The following is a 17,440-nucleotide window of genomic DNA, read 5'->3' as shown; positions in this document are numbered from 1 at the left end:
AAAGAGCATAACATTATGAAAAGTGCTAGGGAGAGAGCATCTAACCTGAGTGGGGAGAGTAGGAATCTCACTACATACATGGTCAGTGGGTTTTGATGCTGGACCAAGCCTTTGACCCTACATGGGCATCCTTTGGAGAACTCATGTCCCCTCTTCTTTCTTTCAATTACCAATTTATCATTTTTCTCACCTCTAGCTATTTTACCTGGAAAACACGAAAGACTATGGAAGTAAGTATGGTCTAACTGATTTAGGAGATCATTGCCAGTGGCTTCAGCATTGTCTGGTGTTTGATACATGAGGGACAATCTTCTGTAGTGTGATTACTGGGCAAAAGTGAACCATGAATTTGGCAGATGCTTCTACTAGTATTACATAAAACATTATTTTAGTTAAGGAAGAGGTTTAAGATTTTTTTTTCCCAATTCTAGGGAGGCCCTGCTGAAATGAGGGTATCTGCACTATTTCAGCAAACAAAAACAAGCTAAAAACCACTAATTTAAAAACAAAAACATGGATGAAACTCATTAAGTTTTTAGCATCTCAGCTCATCACTTTCTCTGAAGGCCCTGTCCCACCACAGAACACATATCTTAATGAGAATCCCTTTTCAAGAAAATAATGAGAGTTGGTCACATAGTTTGATCTCCAGTGATCTGGCTTCCAATCCCACCAGGGCAGAAACCCCAGGACTCACATGAGATATCTCCGCACTGGTGAGTGGGTTTGTCTGGCACTCTCACCTCTCACCAGTAAACAAGCTGCAAAGTACAGCTGAAGTGCTACGCCTACTTATTTGTTGGGTAAGCAGCAAGATCTAATACAGCAGTGCTTTTTGTTAATGAACTGAAGAAAAGCTAAAAATTCTCCTTTCCAACCAGTATATCCTGATAGGGAAGAAGTGAAGCTCGTCACTTTCAGGAGAGCAAGGCTCAAGCCAGAAGTTAGTGAGGGAGTCTCAGAGCAGCACAAAATCCCTTCTGAAGCATACGAGAGGGGTCATAGGTGCCTGTTTATATTTTCTGCCCATGCTACAGTAACATGACCAGCAGACAAAGCCAAGCTGCTAATAATCTTGTCTCAGCATCAGCAACGGTTTGGGGAAAATAACTGCAAAGCTGTGGTGTGACTCAAATGAAAACATGAAGGTTACTAGGGATACAAGGAGGCTCATGGAGTAATTAAATAACGAACAGACACACACACCCACACACACAGCCCTCATTTACTCAAACCCCTGACAGTTGTTTACTGAGAAGTAGGTGTTGACGTTTCACTTGACCTGGATGGATTCCTCCTGGAATAAACACCAGTGCTTTCAAAATACCTGGTCCCATTTTCTTTTAAAAGAAGGAAAAAAAAAAACAACAAAAACCAACAATTGAAACCCCCTCACAAGCTCTGTATACAGAGAGGGTGTCACTGCTGCTGTGTACTCCATGTATGGGAAAGATCGAGCTACAAGAGTGTTTTGGAAAATGAAGAGTTGTTTCGCAATAGGCCGTGACATCTCCCTTGGAGAAAACTTGCCCAGATTCTGCAGATTACTTTGCAGATGGGAAAGGGATGATGTCTGATTGCAGTATACTCTCAGATAAAGTCAGATTTGACTTGATCTAGAAACTTTCCTTCCCCAGGGGGGCAACACTAAACATTGAGGGCATCTATCCTTTAAGCTAATCTTTACATCCAAGTGCACGTGTAATCAATATCATCAGCATAGTCTCATTGTAAAACAGAATCCACTGAATGCCAAAAGATTGAGCAAAACTCCCCTTCTCACTCCTGGCGCTTTGCTATCAACAGCTGAAGAGACGGCTGGCTTTTCACAATGCAAATAGGAGGAAAGGAATGAAATGAAAGGAAATTCAGGCTTAATATTAGAACCTGCTGAGACTGAGATGTATTAAGCTATGGGGTAACCTACAAATGCAACAGGAAATGTATTTTTTGAAAATGTAGGACTAGAAAAAATAATAGGGAATGGAAAAAATACTACAGGGAACAATTGTGCAATGATAGGAAGAGAGACATCAAGAATCTTTTTCATTCTTCTCTTCCATGTTTCTGCATTACTGCAGGAGTTTCTGTTGTCTGGAGAACATAATCAAAACAGGGTTACTCTAACACAGTCCTGAGAAATCTCTGACGATTATAAGGGGCAAAACCAAGGCTATGAATGTTGAGCAAGGGTGGATTTCAGTAACTACACTGAGCTTCTGGACCAGTACTTTGCAGTGCATATGAACCCATGTTCACGAGTCTCTAACAGATTTAAGTATCTGATAAGGATCCCACTCTTGACTTTTCTTGTATTAGAAATATAGTCACATTAATTCAGGGCATGGGCTATGTTTGCATTATCAAAGACTTTAACAAGAATCAATCGTAGATAACATGAGACTTGTTAGCAGCACTCAAGACTGCTGTGATTCTTCTCTCCCTATTCTTTTGCTTGGCTTCAAGTGCTATTAAAACCACTCCTATCCATATGTAACTTTCAGGAGACATGCATTAGGAAACCCATCTGAAGATACTCAAGTAATTAAAACAATTTACACATACTAAAATTCAGTTTTTGCACTGGGTTTGAAGCTATTTCTCCAGGATGCTTCTAGATTGGCCACGCTCTCTGACTTACCAGTCGAAGCAATCAAGCAAATAATCCATCTCAGACACACGTTTAAACAGGTCTTACACACTTGCTGTGTGTATTCTCCAGAGGACCTTTAGATGCTGTTTAGTACACAATGCAGCGTGGGCTTTCAGTGGTGTGAAATAAAAAGGGTAGTGCCACGGCAAAAGTTCCAAACAGAAAATAAGGCTCAGGATGCATAAATAATTAAACAATGTGCATTTAAAACATAACCCATTAAAAAGAGCCTTTGGGGGGGAGGGGGGAGGGAGGAGGAAGAAACTGTAGGATGCAAGTTAATCTTTCATAAGGCAGACCTCAAATGGTTGCTTCTTCATGGACACTTCACAGGTCTCCGTTTCCCTTTCAACCAAGCATTCATACAAAAAGCATTTTGACAATCCTTACTAGGATGCTCATCCTCTGTGTTCAGAAAGAGATTTATAAAGATCACAAGGCAGGATTGTGAATACAATGATCCCAGGGATTAGCCTTTCTTCCAGCTACGGTAGGGTAGTCCTGTGGATCTACCTGAAATCAGAGAGTGGGCTTCTGACTGTGAGACAGTGTGCAGCTTTCTGCTCACTACTACTGTCCCTTCTTCACCTTCTCTCATGTGCTCAACATTTCAAATATTTAAAATTGTAAGAAGTCTTATGTTATCTATCACCCTCCCCTTGAAAGGAAAATGAAGGAATCTCCATGAAGAGTCATTGAACTGTTGCTCCCTAAGTGTATATCTACTACTGAGCGCTGTTAAACTATTGATAAAGAAGCATATTTAACTTTCTGGAAAATGAAGCCCAAAGGATAAGAAAAAGCTTATTCAGAGGTTAGAAGGTTTTGTGTGTAAGACACTGCGTAGGTATTTAGAAGACCTCTTATACCCTCTTTGACTTTGAGCAAGAAACTTGATCATTATCAGCCAAAACACCAGAAGAGGTCAGCTCCTATTTAGGCATTTAAGAATAGATTTAGTAGGAGAGGGATGACTCCCCAGTCCAGATACCTGATTTATGAATGTAGTTGGTGGTCATCCAGAGGTGTTTTTATGGTCAGGAAGAGGAAGACACACTTCCATAGGATGATTAGGCCAATAAAAAACCTAATGTGCTCTAGAGGTCCAGGGGGAATGGCTGGAGTTTAAGGATAAAACCAGCATTTTTAGGAAGTGGTAAGACTCTAAAATCATAGAATCCCAGACTGGTTTTTGTTGGAAGGGAACTTAAAGCTCATCCAGTACCAAACCCCTGCCATGGGCAGGGATGCCTTCCACTAGAGCAGCTTGCTCCAAGCCCCATCCAACCTGGCCTTGAGCACTGCCAAGGATGGGGCAGCCACAGCTTCTCAGGGCACCCTGTGCCAGTGCCTCAGCACCCTCACAGGGAAGAACTTCTGCCTAAGATCTCATCTCATTCTCCCTTCTGGCAGGTTAAAGCCATTCCCCTTGTCCTGTCACTACATGCCCCTGTAAAATGCCCCTCTTCATGTTTCAAAAGTTGTGGCTTTGTATCCAAAAAAGGAGAGAAATACTAATCCTTCCACTCTTTTGCTGCATAATGCACAATTTGGCTTTAGCCTATAAACTGAGGAGCAGGACCCATCTTTCACAGTGCCTACTGCAACAGGGGTCTGGTTTAGTTCAGGTCTTCTCTAGCTATCTGCATACAGTGAAGACCCACACATTTCACTGAATTAACTGCTTTAACCCTTTGCACCCTAAAGCAAAGGGCAATAACATCATAAAATTAGTTGAAATAGTATCACTAATACAAGAACAGCAAACTAGCATGTGTAAGGAACTGTGTACTACTTGTGAGTATTTCCCCAGATTTGTATGCATGTGAGCTTTTAAGCAATGACATTAATCTGTATAAGTTATATAATTAGTATTTGTAATAAATTACATAAAAGCTTGTCTTAAAACTGGTACACTGGCAAAGACAAGAACCTGAAAGATCTCATGACTCAATGAGTTTTTGAGTGTGACCTCAGCTCAGTCCATTTCTGCAAACAGATTCATGATACGGACTTTAATTACATGGTCACATAGTGCTCTTTCCTGCAAGGACCCTGGTTTCACTGACTGCCTGTGAGATGTTTTCATTCCTGTAACTTTACAGCACATTAATCATGGGTGATGAGACCATGAATCAGTTATGCAAGTCATCCTAAATACATACTGATGAAATCTGTAAACCACCACCCAGCACTCATAGTCTGATTATTCATGTATATTATAGATGAACCAGGTTTATATTGTTTTAAACAGTTCTGAGGGTGTTTAGTACTTTTTCAGTACCATGTGGTCATTTATGAAGGGCTCAGCATGGAAAAAAGTGATGGTCCAATATTTAATGTCTTCAGTGGTAACCTAGGGAAACATGTATGGAAAAAAACCTACCACAGTATCTTTAAAAAGATGTTGTATTAAACTATGAAATATAAATAATCCTTTCTGTGGTGTTACAAAGCCCCTAACTTTGTTATCTACTTTCAAAATATAAACATATGATTTTGTTTTACAAAACATACCTCTGACAGTTTAATACGTTTAAAAAAAACCCCTCATTTGTGCAAGGCAGAATGTTGCTCAATGCAATTTTTTATATATGTGTGTACAAACAAAATGGTCAAGATTTGAAGGACATTTATTTTCTTTATGGTTGGTGCTGGGTAGGTAAAAGGAGATCTTTCTAGGAGCAGCAAACAAAATAATAAAAAGGTAAAGACAAGCAGATTTACTGTATTTTGTTTCTATTTGTCACACACAGACATATCTGCAGGTTGCTTAAACTATTGGTGTTATCCTTTCTCGTTAGTGGCATGAACTCCACCATTCACTGAGTCATAAATATCACATTTTAAAGGACCTTTTAGGCCATTCAATCCACTGTCTTGCGATAGGTACAATGGTCCCTACTAAATATTCACAAGTATAATTCAGTTTTTCCATCAGAAGGGCCATCTGTCTGCTAATTATCATGGAAATAATGCAATGGACCACTAGTTCTTCACCACAATGCATATGTAATTTTCCAGTATACTCCAATATATACACACATATGTGGTACTTGCGTATTTAGTTCACTGTTAAAGTATGTCCAACTATGAGTACGTTGTCCAATAAACCCGACTTCTGAGCTAATATCTCAAACAAGAAACCTCTTCCTGTGTTTTGAATTCTAGTTTTAAAATGCACAGAAAGCTAACAGCAGCTTTCCTTTGAAGAGTACTGATAAAATACTTTGCTTTTAAAGATTCTGTTTTACTAGGATTTTAGAGGGGGAGGAAATAAGTAATAGCATTGAAGTAATTAATCTCAGGGAAAGAAATTAGATCAGGGTTCATATTTTACAGTGACTTACATCTTGTGCAACCCCGTTACATTTAATGGGACTACCGAAGGTCTGTGTCAACATGGAATGTGACTCCTCAGGCTTAAGTGCCATGATTCATGGACTGGGTTGCAATGGTCACTGGTTTTAGGATAAGACTTTACCTTCTGGGACTACTGGTAGTGGCTTTAGTTTTATTTCTTTGGGAGTTTGTTTTTCCTTTGCTTGTTTCTTTAAGAATATTCAAGGGGATTAGCCAGTCCATCGAATGCCCACATTTCATGTCTTTTGCTGTCACAATTATTCTAAAGGGATTATGTGGACTCCAGGCATGTATACTGTCATGTTTCTTGATGGCACACCATTTTATTACTTATCATACAGAATATGTAGTGCTCAGAAGGGAGCAATACTAGTTCAAAGTGAAAACTAAAGGTCAGGGCCAAAAGAAGGAGTATTTCATAAATATACGTAGTGATATTCTCCCTCTTAGCTTCTATGTGCTATCTTGCTTTTGCTTTTTTTTTTTTTTTTTTTTAATCCTACAAGGATTTGAAATTAGTATCTGTGAGCTTATACTTGTGTTTTTTTTTTCTGTAAAGATTTATAATATTAAACTACTGCCATGGATGAACCAAAGTTGCTACACAGTTTTTGACGTTCTTGAAACAACAGACTGCACGCATATATTCGGGATGTTATTGAACGGAATATTTTGGTGCCTTTTGCCAACTCTCAGAAGAGTTGTAAGAGTATAATGAATATTTAACATTTCTATTCTATTTTTATTAGATTTTCTAACACCTTATGAACTACAAGAAGCACTTACTGCTTTGTCCCACATATGCTTTTCCTGGCCGAGACTGTAAAGTGCTAGGCAGCATTTAGAAATCATTCTGAAAATGGAAAAGTACTTTAGCAAAATTACTTCTGATTACTGATCTACCCTAAAATATATGAATGATTCTTTTGCATATTTTATAACTGCAGTTCCTAAGGAAGACTGTGAGTACAGTTCTTACCTGAAATGCCGTACACAAAGCCCACTCCAACCCAGGAGTTCCCGTTCAAAAGTCAATAACAATCTACAAAGTCACTTATGTTTTGCACAGAAACTAATACTTGTAGGAAAGAGACATTTAACTCTCCCATCAGTTTATTTTGCAAGGGCTGGAGAATTTACAATGGAATATTCCAAAGGAAACCACTCAAGTCACGCTGGTGCAGAGGCATTTTCTATTTGATATTCTAGCAGCTGTGTCCTTCCACTAGATGCAGCGACTATGCAGGAGTGGAATGAAACCTAATCTGTGAAACTCTAAATTAAGGCTTGCCTACACTTTGTGCTTAGCCTACGCACCTAAAGTTGCTTTTGTCCAGCCTTGATGGCTGTCATGCAAAATCTTATTTCACAAAAGCCTGTTTGTACTTCGAGCTTGCAACTCCTTGCCCAGAAGAGTATATACATACAGATATTATCTTTTTGGTACACCACTGCAGAAGGCTGTGGGTATCCCCTCTGAAGTGGTACCCGAGTGGTCATTGCCTTTCACAACAGAATTGAGATATTACAGTTGTTAAGGAAAGACTCCTTTTCTCCCCTAAATTAGACACCAGCTCATTAAAATCAAGGAAAAAAGAAAAAAAAAAAAAGGCAAAAAATAAACAAAAACAAACCCAAAGCAAACACAGAGGCTTGAGGCATTACTACATCCCTTCCCATTTCAAATGACAAGAGGGTGCTTTTAACTGTGTTGCAACTTTTACCCACCACCTTCTCAAACACACGTTAAAAGATCTTCAAGGCTCAGTTTGAATCTGCTGACTTCTGACAGTCTGTAGGACCGCAGCCTGCTACTCTGCAGTTTGCTTCACTTATCCTTTATTAATGGTTTACCTTTCTCCCTCCTGATACCTCCCAGTGTGAGCACAGGAACCCCAGGAGCTACGTGACCTTTCCAGAGGCAAGGGGGGCGGAAGAGCTAATATAGTTTTAGAGGTGGGCTCGATCTACTCTGCAAACACTGACCACGCTGTGAGATGAACAGCTGCAAGAAAAGTCAAAGAAGGTCTGAGAATGGAAACCAATGTATTCTGAAAGCTGGGAGTGGTTAAACATGAAGAGCCACAGCAGCTGACAGGGAAGGGAGCTGAGTGCAGGAGGAAGGAACACTCTGTCACATGCATTCAGTGTATTATAATTCTTCAATGCTCCCATTAAGAACAACCAAACCACAAAGTTATAAACTGTCATTTAGGTTAAGGGAGGAAGCAGATGAAGAAGGAAAAAAACAAAAAGGCTGAAAGAGGAATAATAATATCTCTCAACCACTGAGAACTGCAAGGTGACCTTCAAACAAAGCCCTGGGTGAGCAACCCATTTCTTGTCTTCAGTTGTCGTTTGTTTCCTAGCTTGCTCTTTGCAAAAGAAATACATAAGAATTTCTTGAGTCGGCTGCAGGAAGATGAACAGAACAAGGCCTTTCTGTCTGCACTTCTGTGTTCCTCTTTTTAAAACATTAATAGTGAATAGTATCATCAGAAGTGACTGCCTGGGGGATTTTTCTTTCAGTTTTTAGTGCACTACCCTGCCTGCTGAGTGAAGGATCCATGGAAATAAGTGGAGGATTTGCACCTAAGAGACTGCATGGGATAAGCAGCCAAATTGATTGCACACCCATCAATTTGTACACAAACTCTGCCAAGTGCCTGGAGTACACAGTCCAAAAAACAGAACAGCACATTTTGTTCTCTGGAACTGGTTTAACTTAGTACTCTATCTAAGGCACTCCTTGTAATAATTGCTCATATTCTAGATACAAGCCTGATTTTTCGTTTAACCTTTCCTTGCTCTTCTCTCACAGTTCTAGATCTCAGGAATGTCACAACTATGAAGATCTTTCATGGTGTTTAGGTGAGGAAATGGAAGTGCAGAAAGATTATGTCATTTGGTCCACGTCACCTGTCCTATCAGGGGATAATTCTGCTCTCAGACTTCCCAAGCTCCAGTTCCTTATTTTGGGGCTATTTGCTCTCACTATAAAATATCTGTGCTTACTAAGATATAAACTGTCGTGTCTGAGGATGTAAGCCAAACACTGAGCAGGGACAGTAGATAAGTAGCTATTTTTCTTATGAGCAAATAATAACTCCGATTATCATCTAATACGTGGCTCCTTGAATGCTCCTTTGAAGCATCTGGTGTAGTCTGGTGATTGTAGCCAATACAGTCAGTAACTGGAACCTCATATTAAGACAAAACTCAGGCCTTGACTGGTGTAAGATTTCCTGTGCTTCGAAGTTTAATAAATCTCAGGAATTAATAAACAACTCATTTACTCAGTATTAGTATCTAGGAAACTTTTTTAAGTGAATGAAGGCTGTTGTTTTTTTTTTTGGATTCAAGCTTTTATTAGCAATAAAAGAAAAAAGGTTAGATCCTTAAATCCTCATTATAAATGTTAACTTTCTGAATAGGAACCAATTCATTTAGTGATGAAATTAAATCTTTCTTGCTTCTTTGCCACTGCTCCCAGCTCTGTTCTTCAGGTGCAGCAGAGGTTCAGGATGTAAGGCACTCAGCTGAGAATTATGAGACAGTGTTAAGTACCTCCTGGACTACAGGAAATCTTCTAAGTCTCCCAAGATGGGTTAACACCTCAGAGGTCATATACACCACCAGAGGATAAAAGCTATTCTATCTTAGAAAATGTTTCCCACAGTATGGTAGCAATGATGCATCTGAGGCAGAAAAGCAGGTAGCAATAAGAAATCATCCCACATCATGAAGAAGTCTGAATGGTGGTGTCTGTATCCATAAGGATGTTGGAATCTCCAAGACATGTAGATGTGGCACTCAGGGACACGGTTTAGTGGTGTACTTGGCACTATTAGGTTTAGAGTTGTACTCAAGGATCTTAAGGGCTTTTTCCAACCTAAATGATTATGTGATTATATGATTCTAAGATATATGTTTCTTGAACTACTACTCGAAGAGGAGCAGTGATGTTTTCTTCCATACTTTAATATCCTCAAGCCAGCTAATGAATATCACTTTTTCCAATTTTCCTTTTTTGTTAGAAGAAGAGTACAATCTCAGTGACCAAAAACATGAACAATCCCAGTTCAAAACCAAACAAAGCCAGACTTTTCAGGTTACAAAAACAGATTTCTGCACCTCTGAGAATTTATCAGACTGTAGTGAGCTCTGGTTAGGTGGGAAAAACAAAGGTTGTTTCAGAGCCAGCGTCTTACAGCCCAACCTAAAAGCTTCAGCTGTTTATTTCCTTCTGAAGAGACCCCTCAGGCATTTTTTGTACCTGTGCTGCAGGTGAAGATCCTGTTGACGTCAGTAGGAGTGTGTCATGCAGGAGAGAAAACTGCACTGAAAGGCCTCTGCTTAATGGGACGGTGAATTTCTACAAGCGGAAAACATGTGCGAGCTCTAAAAGTGCAAAATTTCCTCTCTATCCACAGTTCAGGTCAGTGTACAATAACTGTTTCTCGGGGCAACCTTTGCACAGAAAAATTCGTCACAGCAAGATTTATGTCTCCAAGGAAAGCAACAGGTTAACACTCACCTCAACCATGATACTGCAGACTGAAAATTCACTGCTGGTTGAGGCAATGCACATACCATCATGTCAGCAACAGCTGGATGTGGCAAGAGTATCATGTCCCCCATAATTGAAGAGGATCAGATTTCTCTGCAGCAGTGAGTGAGAACTGAAGAATGGCTAAACAGCCTGTGGTACAGTACCATGGGAGCCTGCAAATTGCATAGGGCGAAGAATCAAAAAAAGCCATGTAGTAATGATAATCCCATTCCTTCCCCTGTCATCTGGTTGCACCATTACTGCTCCTAACATCAGGCTGCGCATGCATAGTGATATATACGCAACATATTGCTATCTTCAGGGTCAGTGGTGCAGAGACCCAGTCTGGGCACAGCATCTGCAATGACACATGTTTACACTGCCCCTCTACTTCACAGAGCTTCTGGAATTCAAATTTTTCCACACCAGTGAGGTATGCCAGGATTGTTCTGCATTTGATTAGGTGGACGGCAGCAGCTGTTGGAAACTCAAGAGTTGGAAACCCAGGAAGATAACAGACCACAAGAAGGTAGCCTGATAACAGGCAACTGGCGGGGACTGAGACTTGCTGTATAGCCATACTTGACTCCTCTGAAATTATATAGAGTGATAAACTCACTTGGCCTTGAGAATCCTGTGTCTGCTCACCAATTCACTCCAAGGCTTTGTAGCTAATATGTGGTCCAAGATGAATCAGCACCGCCACCAATTCAAGCTATCTTGCAGTGTGAACATTGGCGCATCTAAGCCATATGCCCCTCCCTGTGGTCCACAGAAAGACAATAAACTGTCCTGTGCTGAGGAACCTGCCAGAAGCTCCTACCTCTTCCCTTGACAAGAAAGGGCATTTAAGGATGTTAAACCCCTGTCTTAAACACCACAGTTGCTCACGTCAGGTGTGGGCTGAGCATTGCTCCAAGAAGCTCAGAGCACACCTCTGGCATGATGACAAATTTGTCATCTTGAGCGACAAGGTTAGACTCGAGGAATTTGGATACACTATGCAGGAGTTCGCTATTAACAGAATACAAAGAGGCACAGGTCTAAACCAAGTAACACCAAGTGATGAAATGAATTTGGAGCAGCGCCAGGAAGACTACAGGACAGGAAGAAAGGAAAGATGAAAGTGTTTTTAACACTGTCTCCTCATGCTCAACAAGGATTTTCCCAAGAGCATTTGCTTTATAAATGCTTGGTGATGCATAGCATTTTTTCCAGATCCACCTTTCATCTAATCATTCCTTACACAGCATCAAATTGCTATGGCAGTTGCATTAATCCTGTAAAAATGGCTCATTTCTTCTTTTATTCTGAAGACACAAGGCATGTTAGTTCCATCAAAACCTATGAGATTGTTGAGACTGTATACAACAGTAACTCAGACCAGAATCTAGCCCAGCTTTACCCACATCTGTGCCCCTAAAGAATGAGAGCGATCTTCTCAGGTCTTCCTTTCAAAACATAGAATGTTTCACCAAGGTGGGAATGCGACTTAGTGAGCAGTATCTGGCTCATAGATGGTGTAAAGCACTTACTATCATGAAATAGGCCTCTGTCCTATAAATTAAGGGCTGCTGTTCCACAACTCCTAGGTGACCCACAGAGGGATGCATTTTTCCTTGGGCATCTAAAAATGACATGCCTGAAAATGAACAAGTCACTGTAGGCTTCCTTGACAGTCAAAGAAAACCAGGTACCCCAGAGGACAATTCACATTGAACTAAAACTTGCATCTAAGGCATATCAAATAGATTACTCCCTGGAGATGCCTATTTCTTACCGTTGACTAAAAAGGGAACCCAGGGTGACCAGTTCAATCTTAGGCATCTAACTTCAGACATCTAAAGTTGTGTAAAATTAATCACACATGTAGAGGGACTTGCAGACCATCTATCTTTTATATGTCATAGAGCTTTAATTTTTACCTAGTTACTCTTTTGTTAAGCCCAATAACTTTTGTCTAAAATGTTTCCTCCAGAGAGTTCTTCAATCTCAAAGAGATCAAATGATGAAGAATTCATCACTTCCCTTGGCCCCTTATTCTAATGATTAACCACTATCACTGTGAAAAACAGTGCTGGTCCAATTCAGCCTTGGTTAATACTGTGTCTTCTTCTGCTACTTTGAAGAGATTGCTGTATTTCCTCTATGGAAGCACTGATGCAGTTTCAGATCACCAGGTCTGAAGTCCAAGTGGTCCACTTTTTGTCCCTTTCAAAAATAAAGATCTTTGTACAAACTGCTACCCACCTAGCAGAAAAATTGCTTCATTTTTATCTTGAACAAAGACATTCTTTAATAAGACCAATGTCTTTTTATACCCCAGCTTACCAGTGATCTGAAAGAATGCTACAAATATTAATAAATTATGTCTCTGCATCTCTTTAAATAAATATTTCTAAACACCCATACAGAACAGAGAAATTAAAAGACAGACAGGACAAGTAACTGACCTAGCTCTAGAACAGAGACAAAGCAGATATAGGAGCAGATCTCCACTTCCATGATTATGAGAATGTCTTTTAAGCCCAGGATTTCAATTAGCACTCTGCCACCTTCAGTTACACCTAGTTTCTTTTCTACTGCAATGGGGCAAACACAGGTTGAAGAGAAGAAATTTTATCTTCAGTGCTTGGTTTCTAGTAATGAAGAAGTACCTTTTGTTTTCTTTATACTACCCTCAAAAGAAAAGATTTCCAGTCTCTGAGTTGGGCCCCCTGGCATTGCAATATATGTGTGTTGCAACAGACAAGAACTTACAGTCGCCATCTAAGACAAATTTTGATGGGCTTCACTTTTTTCACTTGTACATCAGCATTATGCAGCAAAAGAATGGAAGGATTAGTATTTCTCTCCTTTTTTGGATACAAAGCCGCAACATTTGAAACATGAAGAGGGACTTTTTACAAGGGCATGTAGTGATAGGACAAGGGAAATGGCTTTAACCTGCCAGAGGGGGGACTGAGTTGAGATCTCAGGCAGAAGTTCTTCCCTGAGAGGGTGCTGAGGTGCAGGCACAGGGTGCCCAGAGAGGCTGTGGCTGCCCCATCCCTGGCAGGGTTCAAGGCCAGGTTGGACACAGGGGCTTGGAGCAAGCTGCTCTAGTGGAAGGCATCCCTGCCTTTGGCAGGGGTTTGGAGCTGGGTAAGTTTTAACGTTCTTTCCAGCACAAACCAGTCTGGGCTTCTATGATTCTGATTTTACAAGGAAATCACTAAATGTGCTAGAAATAGCCATTCAACATAAATGTCTGTCTTCTCTTTGATTGCCATAATCTATATTATCATAGATGGGGAGCCTATTTCACTTTGTACAGCACAATCAAATAACAGAAATGATAGTCCAGGTTTTTACTTTCACAGGGTTCCACCTACTACAGTCAAAGTGAAAGAATATCCTTGATAATATCTCCATATAAAAAACTCCCACGGCTATATATAGATGCTAGATGGAGTTAATCATATCATGCAGAAAGCATTTCTATAATCAGCTTCCAGATGCACCTAGAAACAATTGGGTTCCTGCCAATTTTATGCCTTTCAAACTATTTCATAATGGACATGAACAGGAGACATCCTTAAGTATTAATGTCTCCTGTTCTTTGGTTCTGTTATCTTGCTGTACTCTCTTCATATTTACTGCAACTGTGTGCTCTGTTTTTCCTGTTTCAAACTGAATACTCCTGAAACTGAATGACTCGGAGTCAATACAGACTCCGCGACTTTAACACATCTTGTTATCACTATGCATGTCTAGAGCAGAACATGGTGTTGTAAATCACTCTGGATGTTATGGTCACCTAAGAATTCTGTGAATAGAATAATCACGAGAAGATACTGTATGTGTGCGTGCACATACACACCCCCTTCCAAATACTACTGCTGCTACTACTACTACTACTAATTGCTATTATTATTACTACATTTTTCCATATATGCTCTTTCACACATTAAGCTTTTGAGAAGCTGGCTTAAGTAGATATTGAGATTATTAAACACCTGCAAGGCAGAGTTGAAACCTCATTCGGTTTGGTTTTATACCAATCATGACAGCTTGACCCTCAAACCCTGTGCAGATTACTTTTCCCAAACTGTCCAACCAAAGCATAGATTTAGAAACATCCACATACCTTCCCAGAGTGTTCAGTGTGCTTTAAATGAAGGTCATAATAAAAGTACTAGTTTTATTATTCCACAGTTTCAGCAGATGGTCTGAACTATTAAGAATCAATTTGAGCCTATTAAGAATGTCATCTATTCTATTTCCAGACAATATCACAGCAGTTCAACCTCATTACTTATCTGTCACTATGAAAAGTAGCTAAACCTTCGTTCATCATATCCAGCTGCTTTTTGCACAGAATTCTTGATCTATTTTTCCTAGATTTTATTTTGTCCTGCTAAATTATTCCTTCTTTTTAAGTTCTACAGCAGTGTGGGCATTCATTCCCTACACTCCCACAGAAAATATATATGCCACAAGAATGTCTAGTCTTCATGTAGCACTTTTCTGAAGAATCTCAAAGTACCTTAAAAGGGCGAATGTATGACTACACCGATTTGGTCATTTGACTATATAAGTTTTTTAAAAAATATGATCTCTGAAGGTAGGTTAAGGAAAAAAAAAAAAAAATCAATGCTGACACAGCACAAGCTTAGTTTCTTAAATCATACAGGCTCCTGAAATTACAAGGACTACTGTCAGCTCTTTTTTCTTTTCCAGTTGATGCTCTACCTATTTAGGCCAATAATTTTTTAAAAGTATTTTCACATAATTATTTCCAAATTTTGTCTTGGCTGAAAGTTATATTTCTTTGGAAAATATGAATAGTATTTCTGCAAATTCTGTTCACTGACTTTCAAAATCTACATGAGTAAACCTTAGAGCATATATTTTACTTTAGCAATCACGTTTCTATAATGCTTAATTACATCTAACCAACTGAAACAAGACTATGATCAGGATCCACCCCTGCCATATTTATCTATGCTTATGGACATATGAGAATTAATTACTAAAGGTAGATTCATCCAGCATGTCCTCATGTGGCTGCAGCTGTGATATACTTTATTGCATGAATTCAGAGGGGGGAAGGAAAATTCTGATTGCAATATCTCAATCATGTTAGAAAAAAGATATGTAATACATATAATCTATTTTTATATGACAACATTGAAAGAGATACTTTAAAAAAAAAGAATAATAATCATGCTGTAAATTCAGTAAAGACATATATTTGCTGGTATCTGATACAGCTGCCACTTTAGTTGAATATGGCTTTTTTCTCCCATCACAGAGAATATCTGGAAACATAAGCAACATCGGTCAATACCATCAATTGCTAGAGACGCAGTATTAAACAAGAGAAAAGATCACTTACTTTTCTGCTATATTCTACTATGAGTGTCTACACAGAAGGCCAATGTTCCAGCCAAAGAAATTTATGATTAATGCAGAGCAGACACAGCTACTTTAGAGTAATGGGGAGGCCACAAAACTGAATGTTACATGATGTCTTTATTAAAAAGAAATAGGTTGAGAACCATCTCAGAGAAAAAAACAAAAAATGTCCATAGCCGTTTTCTGCACTTTTTGAACTTCCATCAAGGATGTTGCTAAACCCTTTTCCTGTGGTGTTTCATGGACTACATGGGAGGAAAGACCTTCACCAGCTAGAGAGACCTATACTGAAATTGTCCATCTATGGTGCTCTGTGATTGTTCTCATCTCTGAGTCACCTGGGTGGGATATGACTTTGGACTTGATCACTTTATTCACTCCCTGAGATGGTGGTTGCAGCCAGTCTCACCATTAACATCCTTGATACACTGGCTGGATTACATGATGTACCGGAAGAGGTATCTCCCAACTTGACAGCTGCTGCAACTGCTTGTAAGTTCTGAAGAGCTGTAAATGTTTAACTAATATTTATTCTATTTCAGCTTATGGGCTGGATTTTGTCTTTTGTAGCCAGCTGGAGGGGCAGTGAGGCAGTGGCAAGCACAGGAGAAATTTGGGCTGGCTTGGCCAGAATCTTGTCTGCGATCCCCTGAGGAGAAGATGCTGCCATGGCAGCTTTGCTGTTCCCTCAACTGGTGCAATAGCTGCTGTTGCTCCATTAAGCCAGCTCTGCTGGTCTGTGAAGGTGAGCAGCCTTCTCCGGATAATTAGAACACTACCTGCTTCCCTGCATGCTTCTGTTATCCATCCCTCCATCTGCCTAAAATACACAAACATTTTTGTATCCTTCCTGCAGGAGATGACCTGCCACAGCCATCATGCTGTTCATCTATCAAGTCTATAACAGACATGTCTGGCACATAATGGGCTGCAGCTATTACTGAAGGACTCAAGCTGTCCCAGTTATGTACCTCCTAGAAATGAGACAGCAACGTACTTTCATTTTAGATCTGAGCTCCACAGTGGCATTCATCCTCTCTGTTTGGATTTTGTTTAATTTTTTGGGGGCTTTGTTGAGTGCCAGTAGCATCCAAAGCTACAAAAAAATACCCCATGAAGGGCTGAATGTCTCAGTTGAGATCTACAGCCTGGGATCTTAAACTGGTAGAAAGATCTTAATCTTTTATCTGAAGAACTGAGCAAGGTTGTCCACTTTGCAAGCCCAGCCAAAGTGCTAATACCCCTTCACCTCTTGCACAAGGCCTGCTAGCTGGATCACACAGATGAGCCAGAATTGAAGATCTTTGTCTCTCAAATCCACATATCACACCTCACTGGAGAAAGCACCAAGGCCATCAATGATTCTGAGCAGCAGACATTCACCTGTCTAGGCTACTGAAACTGTGCCAGATGAAATCAATGGGATTGTAAGCATTTAAACAGAAATCAGTACTGCTCAACCAGCTAAAAGT

The 17,440-nt window shown here is 39.9% G+C and overlaps 1 protein-coding gene across 4 annotated transcripts in view; it reads right to left on the bottom strand.

The window, feature by feature from the left end:
• The window catches only part of SETBP1 (SET binding protein 1), a 261,348-nt gene that overhangs the window by 94,644 nt on the left and 149,264 nt on the right, over nucleotides 1-17,440 (bottom strand). Inside the window, exon 1 of one of the 4 annotated variants that reach the window (XM_062613398.1) lies at nucleotides 10,554-10,757. The exons of the other annotated variants lie outside the window; for them this stretch is intronic. Coding sequence (XP_062469382.1) covers nucleotides 10,554-10,607 — 54 coding nt within the window. The 5' untranslated portion in view covers nucleotides 10,608-10,757. Of the gene's footprint in view, nucleotides 1-10,553; nucleotides 10,758-17,440 lie in introns of those variants that run through there. 4 annotated transcript variants of the gene reach the window in all.

This window comes from Pezoporus occidentalis, unplaced genomic scaffold (genome assembly GCF_034315485.1).
Source record: "Pezoporus occidentalis ecotype Australia unplaced genomic scaffold, CSIRO_AGI_Poc_V1 ctg166, whole genome shotgun sequence".
Taxonomy (NCBI): Eukaryota; Metazoa; Chordata; class Aves; order Psittaciformes; family Psittacidae; genus Pezoporus; species Pezoporus occidentalis.
The sequence above is the reverse complement of the archived record's forward strand: the minus strand, read 5'-3'. Positions and strand labels throughout refer to the sequence as shown.